General features: G+C 47.8%; 1 protein-coding gene across 1 annotated transcript; it reads right to left on the reverse strand.

The window, feature by feature from the left end:
* Window positions 1–4,051: 4,051 nt before the first annotated feature.
* Window positions 4,052–23,223, reverse strand: LOC141110225 (heterochromatin protein 1-binding protein 3-like). The gene is made up of 12 exons (XM_073601482.1): window positions 23,151–23,223; window positions 20,961–21,056; window positions 19,327–19,483; window positions 18,803–18,965; window positions 13,949–14,092; window positions 13,680–13,760; window positions 13,430–13,584; window positions 12,321–12,411; window positions 11,911–12,070; window positions 11,708–11,819; window positions 10,994–11,125; window positions 4,052–5,489 (listed from the first exon to the last, which is right to left on the reverse strand). Exons 2-12 carry the CDS (start codon window positions 21,037–21,039, stop codon window positions 5,183–5,185), a joined length of 1,581 nt encoding a protein of 526 aa, XP_073457583.1. The 5' UTR covers window positions 21,040–21,056; window positions 23,151–23,223; the 3' UTR covers window positions 4,052–5,182.
* Between the last annotated feature and the right edge of the window lie 956 nt (window positions 23,224–24,179).

The following is a 24,179-nucleotide window of genomic DNA, read 5'->3' on the forward strand; positions in this document are numbered from 1 at the left end:
CACTAAGGTTCTCTAACAAACCTCTGAGGGCTTCACAGAACAGCTGTATTTATACTGAGATTAAATGACACACAGGTGGACTCTATTTACTAATTAGGTGACTTCTGAAGGCAATTGGTTCCACTAGATTTTAGTTAGGGGTATCAGAGTAAAGGGGGGTGAATACAAATTTCCCCTCCCCCACACTTTTCACATATTTATTTGTATCATTTTCCTTCCACTTCACAATTATGTGACACTTTGTGTTGGTCTATCACATAAAATCCCAATAAATTACATTTACGTTTTTGGCTGTAACATGACAAAATGTGTGAAATTTCAAGGGGTATGAATACTTTTTCAAGGCACTGTATGTATAATGGTGATAGGCGGTGTACAGCACTGAAGAACATGTAGGTGATATAGGATGGGGGTAAAGGGGTTGTTCTGGTATTATTGGGAAATGTCTGCTATATACCCCTCCACACTCATACAAAGCCAGGTAAGTTTCTTGTATGTTTTTGGACTGAGAATTTTTGGGCAGTTCAAGAAAACCCACAAAGACGATGCCCTAGCGGGTACTACTAAGCTTAAAGCCCCATCACAGTGAGGTAACCATCGAGGCACCAACCTACCCACCGCCCAAGGTGGTTGTATATTAAGGGTAAGTTGGTGCCTCGGTGGTTACCTCACTGTGATGGCCCTCTGGGCTTAGCACCCACTAGAGGACATTCTTGGTGGGTTTCCTCCAAGTGCCCCAATTTCCTTGCAGGCCAAAAACATGAGAAGCTGGTTGAGAATGATGCTGGTTCTCCTGTGCCCCACCACAGTCTGATGCAAGGAGGGCCCCTGTACCCCCAAAACCTTTCCCAACGCTCATCCAATCTGATCTTTTACAATATCTGGTCTGATCCCAGGAGGGCCCCTGTACCCCAGAACCTTTCCCAACGCTCATCCTATCCGATGTATTACAGTATCTGGACTGATTTTTGAAAAGTAAGACCGTCTGACATATTTTAATTTATTCTTCTACATGTACATCTTCCACTTCCAGGCTTTTTCAGTGTCTCAGTAAGGACTTGGATGGTGTTGGATACCATGCTGCAGTAGGGGTTCTATTGATGGTGTCGGGTACCAGGCTATAATTGGGAGATTCTATGGATGGTGTTGGATACCATGCTGCAGTAGGGGTTCTATTGATGGTGTCGGGTACCAGGCTATAATTGGGAGATTCTATGGATGGTGTTGGATACCATGCTGCAGTAGGGGTTCTATGGATGGTGTCAGGTACCAGGCTATAATTGGGAGATTCTATGGATGGTGTCAGGTACCAGGCTATAATTGGGAGATTCTATGGATGGTGTCGGGTACCAGGCTATAATTGGGAGATTCTATGGATGGTGTCGGGTACCAGGCTATAATTGGGAGATTCTATGGATGGTGTCAGGTACCAGGCTATAATTGGGAGATTCTATGGATGGTGTCGGGTACCAGGCTATAATTGGGAGATTCTATGGATGGTGTCAGGTACCAGGCTATAATTGGGAGATTCTATGGATGGTGTCGGGTACCAGGCTATAATTGGGAGATTCTATGGATGGTGTCAGGTACCAGGCTATAATTGGGAGATTCTATGGATGGTGTCGGGTACCAGGCTATAATTGGGAGATTCTATGGATGGTGTCGGGTACCAGGCTGTAATAGGGCAGTTCTATGGATGGTGTCAGGTACCAGGCTATAATTGGGAGATTCTATGGATGGTGTCGGGTACCAGGCTATAATTGGGAGATTCTATGGATGGTGTTGGGTACCAGGCTGTAATGGGACAGTTCTATGGATGGTGTTGGATATCAGTCTGCAGTAGAGTAGTTATATGGATGGTTTCAAGTACCAGGCTGCTGTGGTGAGGTTCTATAACTGGTGTTGGGCCCAAGGTTGCAATGGGGCAGTTTGATGAATGGTGTCAGATATCAGGTTGCAGTAAGGTGGTTCTATGGATGGTGTTTGGTACCAGGCTGCACTGGTGCAGTTCTATGAATAGTGTCAGGTACCAGGCTGCAGTGGAGAGGTTCTATAGCTGGTGTTGGGTACCAGCCTGCAGTAGAGTAGTTATATGGATGTCTCTATGTATCAGGCTGCAATCGGGCAGTTCTATGGATGGGTGTCAGTTACCAGGCTACAGTGGGGTCATTATGTGGATGGTGTCGAGTATCCGGCTACAATCGGTTGGTTCTATGGATGGTGTTGGGTACCAGGCTGCGTTGGAGAAGTTCTATAGCTGATACTGGGTACCAGGCTGCAGTAGAGCAGTTCTATGGATGGTGTCAGGTACCAGGCTGTAATGGGGTGGTTCTATGGATGGTGTTGGGTACCAGGCTGTAATGGGGTGGTTCTATATATGGATTCAGGTACCAGGCTGTAACGGGGTGGTTCTATGCAATGCAACCATCAGTCCCGAGGGTACTCGGTGTAATCCCGAACTCCGACTTGTCATTTCAGCCTCAAATCCAATTGTCAAAAGTTCGTAGAATTTACCTCTGTATAATTCACCCCTTTTTAACAAATGAAACCACCAAGCTCCTCATTCACTCCCTTGTTATCTCTCACGTTGACTATTGTAACTCCCTTCTCATTGGCCTGCCTCTCCATAGGCTCCTCCCCTCTTCAGTCTATCATGAATGCTGCTGCCAGACTTATCCACCTTACCAACGGCTCAGTGTCTGCCAACCCTCTCCTCCAATCCCTACACTGGTCTCCATTCAGTGTCTACCAACCCTCTCCTCCAATCCCTACACTGGCTCCCAACCGCCCAGCGAATTAAATTCAAAATACTAACCACAACATACAAAGCCATTCACAACTCTGCCCCAAGCTACATCACCCAAATAGTCCCCTCCGCTCTTCTCAAGACCTTCTAATCTCAAGCTCCGTCATCTCCTCCTCCCATGCTCATCTCCAGGATTTCTCCAGAGCCTCTCCCACCCTCTGGAACTCGCTACCTAAACCTGTCCGGCTATCCCCTACTCTTGCTACCTTCAGGCAATCCCTGAAAACTCATCTACTCAGGGAAGCCTATCATGTCTCCAACTAATCTTCTACCACTTCCATCAGCTCATTCCCCACAGCTACAACCTTTTGTACCACCTGCCCCACCCTATTAGATTGTAAGCTCTTCTGAGCAGGACCCTCTTTATCCTCTTGTATTATAACTGTATTGTCTCCCTTTTATATTGTAAAGCGCTGTGTAAACCGTTGGCGCCACATAAATCCTGCATAATATGGATGGTGTTGGGTACCAGGCTGCAATGAGGCGGTTCTTTGCATAGTGTCGATTTTCAGGCTACAGTGGGGCAGTTATCTGGTGCCAGGTACCAGCCTGCTGTGGGACAGTTAGGTGGAGGGTATTTGGTACCAGGCTCCATTGGGGCGGTTCCATGGATGCTGTTGGGGACCAGGCTTCATTGGGGCGGTTCCATGGATGGTGTTGGGGACCAGGCTCCATTGGGGCGGTTCCATGGATGGTGTTGGGGACCAGGCTCCATTGGGGCGGTTCCATGGGGGTGTTGGATACCAGGCTCCATTGGGGCGGTTCCATGGGGGTGTTGGATACCAGGCTCCATTGGGGCGGTTCCATGGATGGTGTTGGGGACCAGGCTCCATTGGGGCGGTTCCATGGATGGTGTTGGATACCAGGCTCCATTGGGACGGTTCCATGGATGGTGTTGGGGACCAGGCTCCATTGGGGCGGTTCCATGGATGGTGTTGGATACCAGGCTCCATTGGGACGGTTCCATGGATGGTGTTGGGTACCAGGCTCCATGGATGGTGTTGGGGACCAGGCTCCATTGGGGCGGTTCCATGGGGGTGTTGGATACCAGGCTCCAGGCTCCATTGGGGCGGTTCCATGGGGGTGTTGGATACCAGGCTCCATTGGGGCGGTTCCATGGATGGTGTTGGGTACCAGGCTCCATTGGAGCAGTTCCATGGATGGTGTCAGGTACCAGGCTCAATTGGGGAGGTTCCATGAATGGTGTTGGATACCAGAAGGATGCAGAGAAGAAGACACCAAACCTACTAGCAGAATCTAGTCTTTTATTGTAGCAAACAGCAGAATACCCATTTCTTCACATGTCTATCCTCACCCCAAGTCTTTACAAAATGGCAAACATTAAAATAAAGACACAGTTGGCTTTAAAATAAAAATTAAGAAAAAATGGAAACACAAACCTACTTGAATTTCTGTACAACATGCTTCTGGGTATTCACTGCGCGTGAGATACTTACAGATGCCAGCGGGTCATGGCGGGAAGGCAGCGGCCCAGGGTTCAGGTGTACGCTAGCGAGCTCATGTCAGGCACCACAACTACAAAAAGGAGGGAGTGCAATGCTGCCGGACCCCCTTTCTAGCTCTGAGTAGTTATATGGAAGACAGGGACAGAGATAGGGGACACGTGTCCCCAGCCCGCTGCCATGACACCACTGGAGGGGAGGGGCTTATCCTACGTACTTCTGCAACTGTCAAGCACCACAACTACAAAAGGAGGGAGCGAAATGCTGCCGGACCCCTTCCCTAGTTCTGAGTAGTTATAAGGAAGACAGGGACAGAGTTGGAGACACGCGTTCCTGGCCCGCTGCCATAATGCCCATGAAGCACTGGAAGGGGGGAGGGGCTATCAGTATGGGGGGGGGCTTATCCTATGTACTGCTGCAACGGGGGAGGGTTATTAAAAAATACAGCTAGAAGGATTACAAAACTTCTGTCTCGACAAAGGGCCCCTAAACGGAATCCTTCTCGGGCTCCCGGCAACGCTTTAACCAAAACATCGTTTCAGCACAAACCGTAACTGAAACGGTAAGAAAAGATTCAGCACAAAGTTGGATTCTAACGGGAGAATTTACACAACTGAGAATCATGGAGATAAGGAAACTGAAATGGACCGTTTGCTGGTTTTTGGGAGGAATGGGGGAGGGGTTAGGTGGGGGGGTGGGGTGCACAGCGGCTACAGCTACACCAAAATAAAACAGACTGAGTGCTGCACCTCCACAGAAAACAAACTGGAAGGGAAACGCTAAAAAAAATAAAAATAAAAAATGAACACACAACTTCTGGAAAAGTTTCTTTTCCTGTATATGAAGATGGACCGTTTTTTTTTTTTTTTTCTTCCGCTTGTTTTCTTGAGGCGTGCCATCTCCATCCTCCGGATTACTTCCTGGACCGCAGGGATTTCCGCGAGCTGGGCTTGCCTTTCGGCGCGGGCTTTGCGGCTTTCTTGGAGGCTGCCGGCTTCTTGGCGGCCGGGCTGGCGGCTTTCTTGGAGGCGGCCGGGGGTGGAGCTGCTTTTCCCTTCTTGGCTTTTGCCGGGGGAGGAGATGGTGGTGCTGGTGGAGCTTTCTTGGCGGGGGTCTTGGCTTTCCCCCGAGGGGGCGGTGCGCTCTTCTTGGGCTTCGGTGGGGGGGCTCTGGCCCTGGCTCTAGCCCGGGACTTGGCGGGGGCTGCCTTTTTCTGCATCCTGTGGAGGAGGAGAGGGATTAGTACAGGAGGAACGTTCACAGGACTACCTTATGGCAGGTGAGGTATGGGATCATCACATCGGACCCAACTACAAGTGTCACCCCCCCGGTTCACACCAGTCTGAAATCACGCAATTTCAAAACAGCAGACAGATCGGTGCAAATCGCACCTCCCTGATTTCACTGCAGCTTCCAACTTCATTTCACAGAAGTCTATGCAAGTCATCAATAAATCCCAATAAAGCTGCACAGGAACCTTTTTCAAAATTATCGCAACGGTTTCATTGCCGGCAATGGGGTGCGACTGAACGATCAAATCGCACCAGTGTGGAGATGCCGATTTCATTTTCCAGCAGGACTTGGCACCTCCCACACTGCCAAAACTACCAATACCGGGTCACATGATCATGGGATCACTGTGCTTGATTGGCCAGCAAACTCGCCTGACCTAAACTCCATAGAGAGTCTGTGGAGGAAGATGAGACACCAGACCCAACAAATGCTGAAGGCCGCTATCAAAGCAACCTGACCTTCCATAACACCTCAGCAGTGCCACAGGCTGATCTCCATGCCACGCCGCATTGATGCCGTAATTCATGCAAAAGGAGCCCCGACCAAGTATTGAGTGCACCCTATACTGTACATGGGCAGACTATACTATACTGTACATGGGCAGACTATACTATACATGGACAGACTATACTGTACAAGGGCAGACTATACTGTACATGGGCAGACTATACTGTACATGGGAAGACTATACTGTACATGGGAAGACTATACTATACTGTACATGGGCAGACTTCTCACTAAATGATAAAGAGGGGAAATTAAATTATTGGTAATTCCCTAACCTGCACAAAGGTTTTTATATTTGTGATTATATTGATAGAGACTACCCATTGTAAAGGTATAACCTTCTGTGTGTGGACTTTGTGATAATCTGTGCAGATTAAATCAATTTATAGTGCAAAATTCAATTTAAAATAGGTATGAATGTGAGTTAGGGACCTTAGATTGTAAGCTCCTTGAGGGTATAGGGACTGATGTGAATGTATAATATATATATGTAAAGCGCTGCGTAAATTGACGGCGCTATATAAGTACCTGAAATAAATAAAATAAATAAATAAATAAAATCGTGAACGTTCACTAGATGTCTCCAGTGGATGAACAGGAAGTCGTATTTTTTTTTACCATAATAAACCTGCATATTTATACTTTAAAGTGCAAACAGATGAATAATTGTGATTTGCCCCCAAAAGAGGATTCAGAATATAGTGCATTGTCCAAAGAACTAAATCATATACATTGGTGTCCATAAAATTCCATCAAATGGCTTCCAAAAAAAGCATGAAGTTGCTTCAATCCAGCAGAAAACGTGACTATGAGTCTTCCTCCACCAACACCCGTCACGCCGCCTCCACACCCGTCACGCCGCCTCCACACCCGTCACGCCGCCTCCACACCCGTCACGCCGCCTCCTCACCCGTCACGCCGCCTCCACTCCCGTCACACCGCCTCCACACCCGTCACACTACTCACCGGTCACACCGCCTACACACCCGTCACACTACTCACCGGTCACACCGCCTACACACCCGTCACACCGCCTACACACCCACCGCCTCCTCACCCGTCACACCAACTACACACCCGTCACACTGCCTCCTCACCCGTCACACCGCCTCCACACCCGTCACACTGCCTCCTCACCCGTCACACCGCCTCCACACCCGTCACACCGCCTCCACACCCGTCACACCGCCTCCACACCCGTCACACCGCCTGCTCATACACCGCCTCCTCACCCGTCACACCGACTACACACCCGTCACACTGCCTCCACACCCGTCACACTGCCTCCTCACCCATCACACCGCCTCCACACCCGTCACACTGCCTCCACACCCGTCACACCGCCTGCTCATACACCGCCTCCTCACCCGTCACACCGACTACACACCCGTCACACTGCCTCCACACCCGTCACACCGCCTCCACACCCGTCACACCGCCTGCTCATACACCGCCTCCTCACCCGTCACACCGACTACACACCCGTCACACTGCCTCCACACCCGTCACACTGCCTCCTCACCCATCACACCGCCTCCACACCCATCACACTGCCTCCACACCCGTCACACCGCCTGCTCATACACCACCTCCTCACCCGTCACACCGACTACACACCCGTCACACTACTCACCGGTCACATCGCCTCCTCACCCGTCACACTGCCTCCACACCCGTCACACCACCTCCTCACCCGTCACACCGACTACACACCCGTCACACTACTCACCGGTCACATCCCCTCTTAACCCGTCACACCGCCTACACACCCGTCACACCGCCTCCTCACCCGTCACACCGCCTCCTCACCCGTCACACCGCCTCCTCACCCGTCACACCGCCTCCTCACCCGTCACACCGCCTCCACACCCGTCACACCGCCTCCACACCCGTCACACCGCCTCCACACCCGTCACACCGCCTCCACACCGCCTCCACACCCGTCACACCACCTCCATACCCGTCACACCGCCTGCTCATACACCGCCTCCTCACCCGTCACACCGACTACACACCCGTCACACTACTCACCGGTCACATCGCCTCCTCACCCGTCACACCGCCTGCTCATACACCGCCTCCTCACCCGTCGCACCGCCTCCTCACCCGTCGCACCGCCTCCTCACCCGTCGCACCGCCTCCTCACCCGTCGCACCGCCTCCTCACCCGTCACACCGCCTCCTCACCCGTCACACCGCCTGCTCATACACCGCCTCCTCACCCGTCACACCGACTACACACCCGTCACACCAACTACACACCCGTCACACTACTCACCGGTCACATCGCCTCCTCACCCGTCACACCGCCTGCTCATACACCGCCTCCTCACCCGTCACACCGCCTCCTCACCCGTCACACCGCCTACACACCCGTCACACCGCCTACACACCCGTCACACTACTCACCGGTCACACCGCCTCCTCACCCGTCACGCCGACTGCACACCCGTCACGCCGCCTGCTCACCCGTCACACCGCCTGCTCACCCGTCACACCGCCTGCTCACCCGTCACACCGCCTCCTCACCCGTCACACCGCCTACACACCGGTCACACCACTCACCCGTCACACCGCCTAGACACCCGTCACACCGCCTAGACACCCGTCACACCGCCTAGACACCCGTCACACCTCCTACTCACCGCAACTATAGGACTCCCAAAACATTGTAGCGCTAATTTAGATTTTATTTATATGCCTCTTGCAATTTTTTTTTTTTACAAAAAATATGTAGAATACATATTGGCCTAAACTGATGAAAATAGTTTTTATTTCTTATTTTTTTTGGATATTTATTTTAACAAAAAGTAAAAAAAAAAAAAAATTATAAAACGCAAAAAATAAAAACTGCAGAGGGGATCAAATATCACCAAAAGAAAGCTCTATTTGTGGGGGAAAAAAGGACGTCAATTTTGTTTGGGTACAGCGTCGCACGACCGCGCAATTGTCAATTAAAGCGACGCAGTGCCGAATTGCAAAAAGTGCTCTGGTCAGGAATGGGAGTAAATTCTCTTGGGGCTTAAGTAGTTAAAGTATATATTTGCGGGTTTATTATGGTAAAAAAATACGACTTCATGTTCATCCACTGGAGACATCTAGTGGTCGTTCACAATATTAAATTGTATTTTTGCACATAGGGCGCGCGGTTTATCACAAATTACACAGACTTTTCTCCAAGTCAACATTTCTGGTATTAAAATCCTTTTTTTTTTAATTGGTCTTCTGTAATATTCTCGTTTTCCGATACTGAATTTTGGGGTGTCACTCGCTGTAATCCATAATCAAAATTAGAAGAAAGAAATGCTTGAAATGTATCACTGAGTGTGAAATGAATCTCTAAATAATATATGACTTTTTGTTTTCCTTTCTTATGATGACAATGGGAGGAGTGGGATACTTCCTGGATCCTCGTTGTCCTCGCTTGCAGTGTGCATGAAGTCACTTGGCCGTACCCCATCCTGTACACTACAGGCCTGGGATTATACAGGTACACTCTTCTGGGGGTGATTTACTAAGACTGGAGAGTGCAGAATCTGGTGCAGCTGTGCCTGGCAGCCAATCAGCTTCTAACATTAAAGGGGTTGTAAACCCTTGTGCATCCTATGCATTAAGGTGAAAAAACACCTGGCAGTGACCAGCCCCCCCGTTTTACTTACCTGAGCCCTGGAACTTGACCCTGCGGGGACGCGCTGTCCCTCTGCCCGGGGGTTCTCGTGTCCTGATTGGATAGATTGATAGCAGTGCAGCCATTGGCTCCCGCTGTTGTCAATAAAATCCAATGTTGCGGGGCCCAAGTCATACATTCAGCAGTTATGGACGCCGAATGCTGGACTCGGAAGCGCGCCCGCAAGGTAACCCGCCGGGAGAGCGCTTCTTCTAGGGCAGTGATGGTGAACCTCGGCACCCCAGATGTTTTGGAACTACATTTCCCATGATGCTCAACCACACTGAAGAGTGCCAGAGCATCATGGGAAATGTAGTTCCAAAACATCTGGGGTGCCGAGGTTCACCATCCCTGGCCTAGGGGGGTTATCTGATGTGGGGAGGAGCCACGAGAGCCCCCAGAAGAGCAGGTTCAGGGCCACTCTGTGCAAAACGAGCTGCACAGTGGAGGTATGTATGCCACTTTTTTTTTTTTTTTTTTTTTTTTTTTTAAATAAAAGAACCCTTACAATCACTTTAAGCTTTGACAAAAAAAAAAAAAAAAAAAAAAAAAGCTGGAAGCCGATTGGCTACCATGTAGAGCTGCACCCCCTTCCTGTCCTCCCCCCAGCCGGAGTCTGACTGTGGCTCCTGTGGTGCGTGCCGAATGCCGATTTGAGGCTCCGCCCACAGATTTCACCTCTCATAAAAAATTATTATATTTTTGGACTTTTTGTTAACTAAATTGCACGCTTAACCAATGACTGTACATATAATTTGTGATATAAATTAGGTTTAACCACCTCAATACCGGGCACTTTCACCCCCCCTTCCTGCCCAGATTTCAACAGTGGGCCAAAGTGCACCGACGTCACTCAGCCGGTCCAGGCTCAGGAAAGATCCCAACCATATGGTCGGGATCTGCCCAGAAGCCTGGACCGGCAGCCAACTCAGCCTCTCAGTGAGCCACCGAGAGCCTGAGCCGGCAGCTCCCTCCCCATCCACAGCCCAGCACTCCAGTGAGCCCTGAAGGGGAGAGCAGAGAGTGGTGACTGACAGTCACAGCTCTCTGCTCAGAGCGGTGGGGGAGGATTAAGCGAGCCGCTGTTTTTTTTTTTTTTGGTTGGACTTGATGGACTTTTTTCTTTTTTCAACCTGACCAACTATGTAAGTGTGAGGTAGAGCCAGCGGGGGAAAGTAGGGCACATACAGGTTATACCATCTGACTTATGAATGGCTATCTGATGTCTAATTCCCCCACCATGGTGGTAAAAACTGACCTCCTCTTTGGAGGGGGTTCCTCGTCTTCAGATTCTTCCTCCTCAGACGACGACTCTTCTTCTTCTGATTCATCCTCCGACTCATCGTCATCTTCCTCTTTACCCGCCTTGTCTGGGAATAGCACATAAGGGCTACCAAGGAGGAAACCAAATGATTAGTCTGTACACCGCCACACTGGAAGATAACAAAACATCAGCTCCATAAAGAGTGACTGCCCCTCCCCTGCACAGCACAGACCCTACCCCCGCTTAACACAGCTTATTACTTCCTGCTCAGCACGGCCATCTTCCTTGGCACAGATACCATCCCCACTGCTCAACCCCCCCCAACTTGGTTCCCTTCTCTCCTACTGGGATCCCATTCCCACTGCAGGGCTCCCTTCCCTCCTTCTCGGCACCAACCCCCACTGCTTGGCATGACTCCCTGCCTCCTCACCTGCTCGGCACAGCTCCCTTCCCTCCTTCTTGGCTCCCACCCCCACTGCTCGGCACATCTCCCATCCATCCTGCTCAGCAGAGCTATCTTACCTGCTTCTTGGCACAGCTCCCCCCCCAAACGGCTCCCATCCTCCCCTGCTCGGCACGACTCCCTTTCCTTTCTGCCCCCCCCCTCCCTCTGTTTGGCATGGCTCCCATCCCCCCTGCTCGACAAGGCTCCACCCCCAGCATGGCTCCCTCCACCCCCCCCCCACCTCAGTCTGCAGAAGCACTTACCTTGGGTAATATGGGAAGCTGAGCTGATAGGTACCACTGAATCCTTTCCCGGAGATCTGTTCCATCCAACCATTCTTTTCACACTTCTGCAGGGTTCTCTTCAGCAGGTGGACTGGAGAGAGGTGGGAGGAGAAATCACACGATGAACGGGAGAAGATTTTTTTTTTTTTCCCAGCACTTTGTACCATTTCCCCCCCACTTACCCTGGAAGCTGGAGTTCACTCCAGGATGGTTCTCCAGAACGTACTTCTTGATGGCAGTGGTGGAGCAAGTCTTGGGTTCATTCATAGCTGTGATGGCAGATAAGATGGCGTCCTCGAACACTCCGCCACTCAGGAGAGGTTTATCTCCAGCCCGCTTCAGCTGTGCCAACAGAGATCAGTCAGAGTTCAGGTACTCTCAGGATCCAGACTTGTGATGGCCAAGGTCACATTAAGAGTGATTCAGAAAGATGCCAACCACTGCTATGACTGTATTCAGAGGTGAAGTATATACCCTCCCCCCAATCTACAGCACTGGAACAAGCATAGACTAACCAGACAGACTTTATAAACCGGCATTTAATACATTCCTTTAACACATAGATAAGCCTACCTAACCCCCTCCCCCTTACCTGGAATGTTCCGGATGCCCCTTTCCCTGTGATCTGCTCTAGCTGCCCCTTTTCCACAGCTCTCTGCAGGGCGTTCTTCAGCATCTGAGGCCTAAAAGACAAAAGACAGACGTCACAGCTCATCCAACTTACCCAACGCAGAGGAATGCAACTGCAGAAAACGCACTTATATCCCCACCAATTATGGCCATTAATATGGAGCTGCCCCTTTTGTGACTATACCATCCTCCACTCTTCTTAAGAGGACTTTCCATAAGATTTTTGAGAGTGTCTGTGGGAATTTGTGCCCATTTGTGAGGTTGGATGAGAAGACCTTGCCCACATGTTGGGCCTCACATTGGGCACTAAAGAAAAAAAAAAAAAGACCTGGCCTGCAGTCAACGTTCCAATTCATCCCAAAGGTGATCAGTAGGGATGAGGTCAGGGCTCTCTCTACCACACCAAACTGGTCAACCCATGTCTTTATGGAGCTGGTCCAAACTGGTCAACCCATGTCTTTATGGAGCTGGTCCAAACTGGTCAACCCATGTCTTTATGGAGCTGGTCCAAACTGGTCAACCCATGTCTTTATGGAGCTGGTCCAAACTGGTCAACCCATGTCTTTATGGAACTGGTCCAAACTGGTCAACCCATGTCTTTATGGAACTGGTCCAAACTGGTCAACCCATGTCTTTATGGAACTGGTCCAAACTGGTCAAATGAACCCTGGCTCCAATCCTACACCGGCCCAGGAGTGAAAAGGTATGACAGGTGACACACCGTAATTCACATGGAGAATAAATACTAATAAATAAAAGCGCGCTCTTCCTCCATTGGAAGAAATGGGAAAGGGACGTAACTGTTTGCACCTGATTATACTATACATACTCCAAGCCACCATCTGATTATACTATACATACTCCAAGCCGCCATCTGATTATACTATACATACTCCAAGCCACCATCTGATTATACTATACATACTCCAAGCCGCCATCTGATTATACTATACATACTCCAAGCTGCCATCTGATTATACTATACATCCTCCAAGCCACCATCTGATTATACTATACATACTCCAAGCCGCCATCTGATTATACTATACATCCTCCAAGCTGCGGTCTCACCTGACGTCCACTTTGAGCTTGGGGTAATACTGGGAGACGTATTTCTTGATGAGGCTGTAGGACGCTTCCTTGGGCTCACACAGCCGGGTGAATGCCAGAGGTAAGATGTCCTCCAGCTTGACGTTGGTCTGATCTCCTCCTGTGGATGCGCTTTTCTATAAGAGGAAGTGAAGAGTGAGATCGATCACCATACAGCGGAGGAGGGGCGGCCAACTGTCATCATCAACAAGGCAGCACAATGACCACCAACCTTCTTGTCTCTGGATTTCGGCGCTGACTTTCCGGAATTTGACACAACGACAAAGCTGCCGGACGCACCTTTCCCTTTCACCTGAAACACAGGTAGATGATGTCAGAGTCTCCTTACCCCTCCGAAAACCAGACCTGATACGGGGGGTATGTGAAGTCACCGAGCTCTGACCAATCGGTGGGGGTCACAGGAGGAGATAAAACAGACATAATGGAGATCTGTCACATCTGCTGAAATTTCTGCAGGGAAGAAATGCGACCGGTTCCTACCTGGCGGATGGCGCCTCTCTGCAGCTCCCGTTTCAGAGCTTGCTTTAGCAGGAACCCCCTCCGCTCCAGCTCCAGAGACGGGTACTTATTGATGATGTATTTTCGGATGGCCACCACAGAGGCCCCAGACTTCTGGAAACACGCCTGCAGGAGAAGCACAGCGAGAGGCAATGAGACCAGATTGTACAATCAGAGCAGAAGTCTGCCCTCTAGGGGTGAGTGCATTGAACTGCATTTCTGCTGCACTAATCCAAAGGAAAAAAATAGCTGCACTCAGAAAAATTCAAACACTGATAACTTTATTCATCCAGACAAACATGAACAAAAGGGTCCCACCTGGGACCTCCTCCTCTACAGAGAGCAGGACTTCCCAGTGAATGTATGCCTGACTAAATAAAGCAAATCGGTGTTTGAATGTTTCTCAGCGTGAAGTCAGTTCCTTGCCTTTGGATTGGTGCAGCCAATGAAGCGTAGGACGGCCCCCTACTGTCATTTAACAGCTTCCCTACCGGGCCAATGCTGCCATTTCTCACATACATGTAAATATCTGCATTTTTTTTATCTAGAGAATTACTTAGAACAACATTATATAATTATATATATATATATATATATATATATATATATATATATATATATATATATATATATATATATATATATATAGCAGAGACCCTACAGAATAAAATGGCGGTCGCTGCAATTTTTTATGTCACGGTATTAACGTACCAATTTTTGAAACGTAACTTTTTGGGGAAAAAATACATTTTAATGAATTTTCATGCAAAAAAACACAGTAAATAACAAAATTTTCTGGCAAAATATGAAAGATGATGTTATGCCGACTAAATAGATACATAACATGCCGTGCTTTAAAATTGCGCACATTAATGGAATGGCGCCAAACTGCAGTACTTAAAAATATTCAAAAGTGACGCTTTAAAAATTATTTTTTTACAGGTTACCAGTTTAGAGTAACGGAGGAGTTCTAGTGCTAGAATAAATCCTCTATAACGTTTGTGGCGATACCTCACACGTGTGGTGCGAACGCCGTTTACATATGTGGGTGTGACCTACGCATGCGCTCGCTTCTGTGCATTGGCATGAGGGGACGGGGGGAGTTTTAAAAAATATATATATATATATTTTTTATACTGTCCCTAATTTTTATTTATCACTTTTATTCCGATTACAAAAAATGTAAATATCTCTTGTAATAGAAATAATGGATGACAGGTCCTCTTTATGGAGAGATCTCATGTAATAGAAATAAGAGATGACAGGTCCTCTTTATAGAGATCTCATGTAATAGAAATAAGAGATGACAGGTCCTCTTTATGGAGATCTCATGTAATAGAAATAAGAGATGACAGGTCCTCTTTATGGAGAGATCTCATGTAATAGAAATAAGAGATGACAGGTCCTCTTTATGGAGATCTCATGTAATAGAAATAAGAGATGACAGGTCCTCTTTATGGAGAGATCTCATGTAATAGAAATAAGAGATGACAGGTCCTCTTTATGGAGATCTCATGTAATAGAAATAAGAGATGACAGGTCCTCTTTATGGAGATCTCATGTAATAGAAATAAGAGATGACAGGTCCTCTTTATGGAGATCTCATGTAATAGAAATAAGAGATGACAGGTCCTCTTTATGGAGATCTCATGTAATAGAAATAAGAGATGACAGGTCCTCTTTATGGAGAGATCTCATGTAATAGAAATAAGAGATGACAGGTCCTCTTTATGGAGAGATCTCATGTAATAGAAATAAGAGATGACAGGTCCTCTTTATGGAGAGATCTCATGTAATAGAAATAAGAGATGACAGGTCCTCTTTATGGAGAGATCATGTAATAGAAATAAGAGATGACAGGTCCTCTTTATGGAGAGATCTCATGTAATAGAAATAAGAGATGACAGGTCCCCTTTATGGAGAGATCTCATGTAATAGAAATAAGAGATGACAGGTCCCCTTTATGGAGATCTCATGTAATAGAAATAAGAGATGACAGGTCCTTTTTATGGAGAGATCTCATGTAATAGAAATAAGAGATGACAGGTCCTCTTTATGGAGATCTCATGTAATAGAAATAAGAGATGACAGGTCCTCTTTATGGAGATCTCATGTAATAGAAATAAGAGATGACAGGTCCTCTTTATGGAGAGATCTCATGTAATAGAAATAAGAGATGACAGGTCCTCTTTATAGAGAGATCTCATGTAATAGAAATAAGAGATGACAGGTCCTTTTTATGGAGAGATCTCATGTAATAGAAATAAGAGATGACAGGTCCTCTTTATGGAGATCTCATGTAATAGAAATAAGAGATGACAGGTCCTCTTTATGGAGATCTCATGTAATAGAAATAAGAGATGACAGGTCCTCTTTATGGAGATCTCATGTAATAGAAATAAGAGATGACAGGTCCTCTTTATGGAGAGATCTCATGTAATAGAAATAAGAGATGACAGGTCCTCTTTATAGAGATCTCATGTAATAGAAATAAGAGATGACAGGTCCTCTTTATGGAGATCTCATGTAATAGAAATAAGAGATGACAGGTCCTCTTTATGGAGATCTCATATAATAGAAATAAGAGATGACAGGTCCTCTTTATGGAGAGATCTCATGTAATAGAAATAAGAGATGACAGGTCCTCTTTATGGGGATCTCATGTAATAGAAATAAGAGATGACAGGTCCTCTTTATGGAGATCTCATGTAATAGAAATAAGAGATGACAGGTCCTCTTTATGGAGATCATGTAATAGAAATAAGAGATGACAGGTCCTCTTTATGGGGATCTCATGTAATAGAAATAAGAGATGACAGGTCCTCTTTATGGAGATCTCATGTAATAGGAATAAGAGATGACAGGTCCTCTTTATGGAGATCTCATGTAATAGAAATAAGAGATGACAGGTCCTCTTTATGGAGATCTCATGTAATAGAAATAAGAGATGACAGGTCCTCTTTATGGAGATCTCATGTAATAGAGATAAGAGATGACAGGTCCTCTTTATGGAGATCTCATGTAATAGGAATAAGAGATGACAGGTCCTCTTTATGGAGATCTCATGTAATAGAGATAAGAGATGACAGGTCCTCTTTATGGAGAGATCTCATGTAATAGAAATAAGAGATGACAGGTCCTCTTTATGGAGATCTCATGTAATAGGAATAAGAGATGACAGGTCCTCTTTATGGAGATCTCATGTAATAGAGATAAGAGATGACAGGTCCTCTTTATGGAGAGATCTCATGTAATAGAAATAAGAGATGACAGGTCCTCTTTATGGAGAGATCTCATGTAATAGAAATAAGAGATGACAGGTCCTCTTTATGGAGATCTCATATAATAGAAATAAGAGATGACAGGTCCTCTTTATGGAGATCTCATGTAATAGAAATAAGAGATGACAGGTCCTCTTTATGGAGAGATCTCATGTAATAGAAATAAGAGATGACAGGTCCTCTTTATGGAGATCTCATGTAATAGAAATAAGAGATGACAGGTCCTCTTTATGGAGATCTCATGTAATAGAAATAAGAGATGACAGGTCCTCTTTATGGAGATCTCATGTAATAGAAATAAGAGATGACAGGTCCTCTTTATGGAGAGATCTCATGTAATAGAAATAAGAGATGACAGGTCCTCTTTATGGAGATCTCATATAATAGAAATAAGAGATGACAGGTCCTCTTTATGGAGATCTCATGTAATAGAAATAAGAGATGACAGGTCCTCTTTATGGAGATCTCATGTAATAGAAATAAGAGATGACAGGTCCTCTTTATGGAGATCTCATGTAATAGAAATAAGAGATGACAGGTCCTCTTTATGGAGAGATCTCATGTAATAGAAATAAGAGATGACAGGTCCTCTTTATGGAGATCTCATGTAATAGAAATAAGAGATGACAGGTCCTCTTTATGGAGAGATCCGGGGTCCCCAAATCTCTCCTCCACCCTGGAAAGCATCAGATCAAAAAAAATAAAAATAAAATGGCGGTGTATCCATCTGCCAGAACCGGAAGTGATGTCACAACGTTGCTTCTGGCCTCCCAGGATCATAGAGATGGCCGGGGACCATGGCCAGCTCTATGGTAACCTGGAGGTGCCGCTGCCGGATCGGATCTCTGAGGGAGAGCCCGGAGAGGTGGCGTCGGGCGGTGCCCATTACATTCTATTATAATGACCCATAATAAGCTCAGGTCTCCATGACATACAGGCACAGGGGACACGAAGCCGACCCCCCCCCCGTGCCCCTCACTTCCTTTAAGGACGGTGTTCTGTCAGCTTTGGTAACCCGTTTTGTTGCCGCCATCTTGCTACACCCCACATTCCTCCACAGTGAGGATACACTGAGAAGGGGCAAGCGGACATCTTGTTACACCCACCGGAGTTTTGCTACTTTTAACAGGAAATGGAGCTTATAAAAAGGTAAAATACAGGATTTAGAAATCCATCGGACTGTTTACATGTTGAATTATAAAAGCAGAGCTGTTATGACAATTAACAAACCTGTGAGATCAGCAGCCTCGCCGCTGCTTTTAAAACTCAACATCTAAACAGTCCGTCGGATTTCTAAATCCTGTATTTTACCTTCTAAGCTCCGTTTCCTGTTATAAATGACTGTGAAATGCAAAAGTCCGGTGGGTGTAACAAGATGTCCGCTTGCCCCCTTCTCGGTCTATCCTTACTGTGGAGGACTGCAGGGTGTAGCAAGATGGCGGCGATGGAACGTCACTTCCGTTACCAATTCTGACGGAACACCGGCACTGCCTGCAGATCTGCTCCGATTCTGAGATCTAATCATCACTTTATCAGGAAAGGAAGCAGCACAAACCTTGATGGCCTCGGTCAGGATGGCGTCCATCTTGGGGCGAGAGGCGGAGGAGGCGTGTGACTGTTTCTGTGCCCGGGCACGCTGACTGGCAGAGAGGGTCGCCCATGATGGAATGGTCTTCTTCACCTTCTTCTCCTTCTCTTTGGACTGATCCTTCTCCCCACTGCAAAACATTCAGCAAAGCTCTGATGAGTGCCCAATGACAGCCCTGCTGAATTACTGACCATATACAATATAACATGGGAGGAGAATATAGCTACAGGACGAATGTACTTATACTGGACAGAGGAGACATCCGGTGTCACCGGAGCGAGAGAGGATGGGAGACTGTCCAATGACCACTAAAAGGAGATTTCCTCCCACTTCCTGTTGTGTCTTTGGGACAGGAAGTAAAGGAGATTTCCTCCAACTGGGCACAGACCGGGAAAAAGAAGAACCTGATGGGTGCTGGGACACACCCACAGGACCTGCCCCCCCCCCATACAGTGAAGGGCCCGCTGCGGCTCCTGGTTGGGGCCCCTTACTTTTTCTTGGCTTCCTCTGTTACTTCTCCATCCCCCTTCTTCTCCTCGTCCGTCTCGGCCTCTTTCGGCTGCTCCGTCTCACTGGAAGTGGCGGGAGGAGTCTCAGTCTCTTGTTCCTCCCCGGTGGAAGCAGACTCTTCTGAGCTGGCGTCAGGCTCTGCCACAAAACAGGACAGACCGTCATACAATGGACACGTCATATACCAGACACGTCATACAATGGACACGCCATATACCAGACACGTCATAAAATGGACACGCCATATACCAGACACGTCATACAATGGACACGCCATATACCAGACACGTCATACAATGGACACGCCATATACCAGACACGTCATACAATGGACACGCCATATACCAGACACGTCATACAATGGACACGTCATACAATGGACACGCCATATACCAGACACGTCATACAATGGACACGCCATATACCAGACACGTCATACAATGGACACGTCATATACCAGACACATCATACAATGGACACGCCATATACCAGACACGTCATACAATGGACACGTCATATACCAGACACGTCATACAATGGACACGCCATATACCAGACACGTCATACAATGGACACGCCATATACCAGACACGTCATACAATGGACACGTCATATACCAGACACATCATACAATGGACACGCCATATACCAGACACGTCATACAATGGACACGTCATATACCAGACACATCATACAATGGACACGCCATATACCAGACACGTCATACAATGGACACGCCATATACCAGACACGTCATACAATGGACACGCCATATACCAGACACGTCATACAATGGACACGCCATATACCAGACACGTCATACAATGGACACGTCATATACCAGACACGTCATACAATGGACACGCCATATACCAGACACGTCATACAATGGACACGCCATATACCAGACACGTCATACAATGGACACGCCATATACCAGACACGTCATACAATGGACACGCCATATACCAGACACGTCATACAATGGACACGTTATATACCAGACACGTCACACCTCTCTGAGGATGGCCATTTAACCCACCAGTCACCGCACCCATCACACAGTACGGTCACATGACATAACTCCTCCTGGCAGCCCAGATATTAATCCTGTGCCAGAGGGTCAGATCTATCCTCACACACATGACGGAGCTCGGTACAGATCACACACACATGACGGAGCTCGGTACAGATCACACACACATGACGGAGCTCGGTACAGATCACACACACATGACGGAGCTCGGTACAGATCACACACACATGACGGAGCTCGGTACAGATCACACACACATGACGGAGCTCGGTACAGATCACACACACATGACGGAGCTCAGTACAGATCACACACACATGACGGAGCTCGGTACAGATCACACACACATGACGGAGCTCGGTACAGATCACACACACATGACGGAGCTCGGTACAGATCACACACACACACGACGGAGCTCGGTACAGATCACACACACATGACGGAGCTCGGTACAGATCACACACACATGACGGAGCTCGGTACAGATCACACACACATGACGGAGCTCGGTACAGATCACACACACATGACGGAGCTCAGTACAGATCACACACATGACGGTTCCGTGTCACTCACCTGCTTTCTTGTCTTCACTCTCGGCAGATCGGTTCTTCGGTGCAGTTTCCTGGGAATTGACGGCACGACGGATCGGCATGGTGAAATCGGTTGAACCTTCAGAGAAAAGAGGATTGTGTGAGTGAGCTTCTACCATCAGTCCGGGGGTCCCGCCATGTGTCCGGGGGTCCCGCCATGTGTCCGGGGGTCCCGCCATTTGTCTTAGGGTCCCGCCATGCATCCGGGGGTCCCGCCATTTGTCTTAGGGTCCCGCCATGTGTCCGGGGGTCCCGCCATGTGTCTGGGGGTCCCGCCATGTGTCTGGGGGTCCCGCCATGCGTCTGAGGGTCCCGCCAGTTGTCTGAGGGTCCCGCCAGTTGTCTGAGGGTCCCGCCATATACTAGGGGGGGTTCCAATAGGACTGTGCTCTGGGCGCCCCAGCAGGGGATTGCTGAGTACAATCTGCCCCATCTATGTGATGTCATCAGATCTCTATGGAGGAAAATCTCTGAGGACTGAAGGACAAAGGGGGTCCAACCCGGGACTAGTAATGGGGGGCGGTGATCAGATAAACACCTATCTGGTCCTTCCTTCTATCATCTACCGGGGGACCTACCTCTACAGACACCTACCTACAGAGATGAGGGGGACCCACCCACCTCTATATATATATATATATGATTAGATTGTGAGCTCTTCTGTGCAGAGTCCTCCTAATCCTCTTATATATAATAATAGATTATAGAAAGATGAGAATCTCCACATCACAGAGACCCCCGGACTTCACACATTATATATACATAGAGTACAATCTATAGGACGGTCTCTGTACACCATGGAGGGAGATCCCATACTGAGCCTCACTCTTCACACAGACAATATATATATATATAGTATAGGACAGTGCCCCTCCCCCCTCTGTATATATATATATATATATATATATATATATATAGTATAGGACAGTGCCCCTCCCCCCTCTGTATATATATATATATATATATAGTATAGGACAGTGCCCCTCCCCCCTCTGTATATATATAGTATAGGACAGTGCCCCTCCCCCCTCTGTATATATATATATATAGTATAGGACAGTGCCCCTCCCCCCTCTGTATATATATATATAGTATAGGACAGTGCCCCTCCCCCCTCTGTGTGTATATATATATATATATATAGTATAGGACAGTGCCCCTCCCCCCTCTGTATATATATAATAGGACAGTCAGGTGACCCCTCCCCCCTCTGTGTGTATATATAGTATAGGACAGTGCCCCTCCCCCCTCTGTATATATATAATAGGACAGTCAGGTGACCCCTCCCCCCTCTGTGTATATATATATATATATATAGTATAGGACAGTGCCCCTCCCCCCTCTGTATATATATATATATATATATATAGTATAGGACAGTGCCCCTCCCCCCTCTGTATATATATATATATATATATAGTATAGGACAGTGCCCCTCCCCCCTCTGTATGTATATATAGTATAGTCCCCCCTCTGTATATATATATAGTATAGTCCCCCCTCTGTATATATATATATATAATAGGACAGTCAGGTGACCCCTCCCCCCTCTGTATATATATATATATATATATATATATTTATTAGGACAGTCAGTGCCCCTCCCCCTCATACTGGTCCTCAGGCTTCCTCTCCTCTATCACTGTTTTGGACCAATCAGGCAGCCTGAGGATCAGCAGGGAGAACCAATCAGGCGCCCCCTCACTGGTTGCCAGGGACAACAGCCCTGCATTCCGCCTCCAGCCAATCGGCGCGCAGTGGGCGGGGTTCCCGGGCAACACAAAACAAAGAGGCAGCATTCAGGGGGCGGGGCGTGCTTTGGCCAATCAGAGGCCGGAGCATCTCTTGAACGGCGAGGGAAGGAGGGCGGGGCCTCCGCGGAGGGAAAGGAGGGGGGGAGGGGGGACCCCACATTATCAGAGCGGGCTCCGGGGCCCTATAATGGAGGGGCCCTTCCCGGGGGGGCCCCGACCTCCCTGCCCTTCCCCCCCCCCTCACACCTCTCCCGCCATCCTCATCCCCGGAGAAAATGGCGGCAACAGCCCCTCCCCCACCGCCTCGTCCTCCCGCCCCCTCCCGGGGTAAGAGAGAAGCGGGGGGTGTGCGGGGGAGGGGCCCCTACCGGGCCCGGGGTGTATCGGGGGGTCCCGGGGCCCCCCGCCATGACGCTCACCTCTCCCTCTGCAGCTCCAACACCGTCCAGCGCGATCCCGACTGATAGACACGCCCCCTACGCGGGCACGGGCCCGGCTACGTCCGCCACGTCGTCTCCATGGCAACCGAGGGGGAGGGGGCGGGGAAAAGAGGAGGAGGCGGGGCCTACGGACCCAGCGTGGCTCTCAATGTGCGCGCGTGTGTGTGTACCCCTCCCCCTCCTATATACCTTATATATACCCCGTCCTAACACGTCATAGATCCGCCCATATCCCCAACCAATCACCTTCCAGCTTCACTTCATTCCCTGACGATTCCACCATGAGAGGCAGAATCTGATTGGCTGCTAATCCCTCTCTGTGTATATACTATCTATATACCATCTATATACACCTCCCTATATACACCTCCCTATATACTATCTATATACACCTCCCTATATACACCTCCCTATATACTATCTATATACACCTCCCTATATACTGTCTATATACACCTCCCTATATACTATCTATATACACCTCCCTATATACACCTCCCTATATACTATCTATATACACCTCCCTATATACACCTCCCTATATACTGTCTATATACACCTCCCTATATACTGTCTATATACACCTCCCTATATACTATCTATATACACCTCCCTATATACTGTCTATATACACCTCCCTATATACTATCTATATACACCTCCCTATATACTGTCTATATACACCTCCCTATATACTATCTATATACACCTCCCTATATACACCTCCCTATATACTATCTATATACACCTCCCTATATACTGTCTATATACACCTCCCTATATACACCTCCCTATATACTGTCTATATACACCTCCCTATATACTGTCTATATACACCTCCCTATATACTGTCTATATACACCTCCCTATATACACCTCCCTATATACTGTCTATATACACCTCCCTATATACTGTCTATATACACCTCCCTATATACTATCTATATACACCTCCCTATATACACCTCCCTATATACTATCTATATACACCTCCCTATATACTGTCTA

Source organism: Aquarana catesbeiana, linkage group LG10 (assembly GCF_042186555.1).
Source record: "Aquarana catesbeiana isolate 2022-GZ linkage group LG10, ASM4218655v1, whole genome shotgun sequence".
Lineage (NCBI taxonomy): Eukaryota > Metazoa > Chordata > Amphibia > Anura > Ranidae > Aquarana > Aquarana catesbeiana.

Coding starts and splice junctions, on each gene's coding strand:
- LOC141110225 (XM_073601482.1), bottom strand. CDS start 21,039: ATGCCGATCCGTCGTGCCGTCAATTCCCAGGAAACTGCACCGAAGAAC. Junction 11,820..11,910: donor AGTGAACTCCAGCTTCCAGG/GTAAGTGGGGGG, acceptor ACCTCTCTCCAG/TCCACCTGCTGAAGAGAACC. Junction 5,490..10,993: donor GAACCCCCTCCAAAGAGGAG/GTCAGTTTTTAC, acceptor CCTCCTCCACAG/GATGCAGAAAAAGGCAGCCC.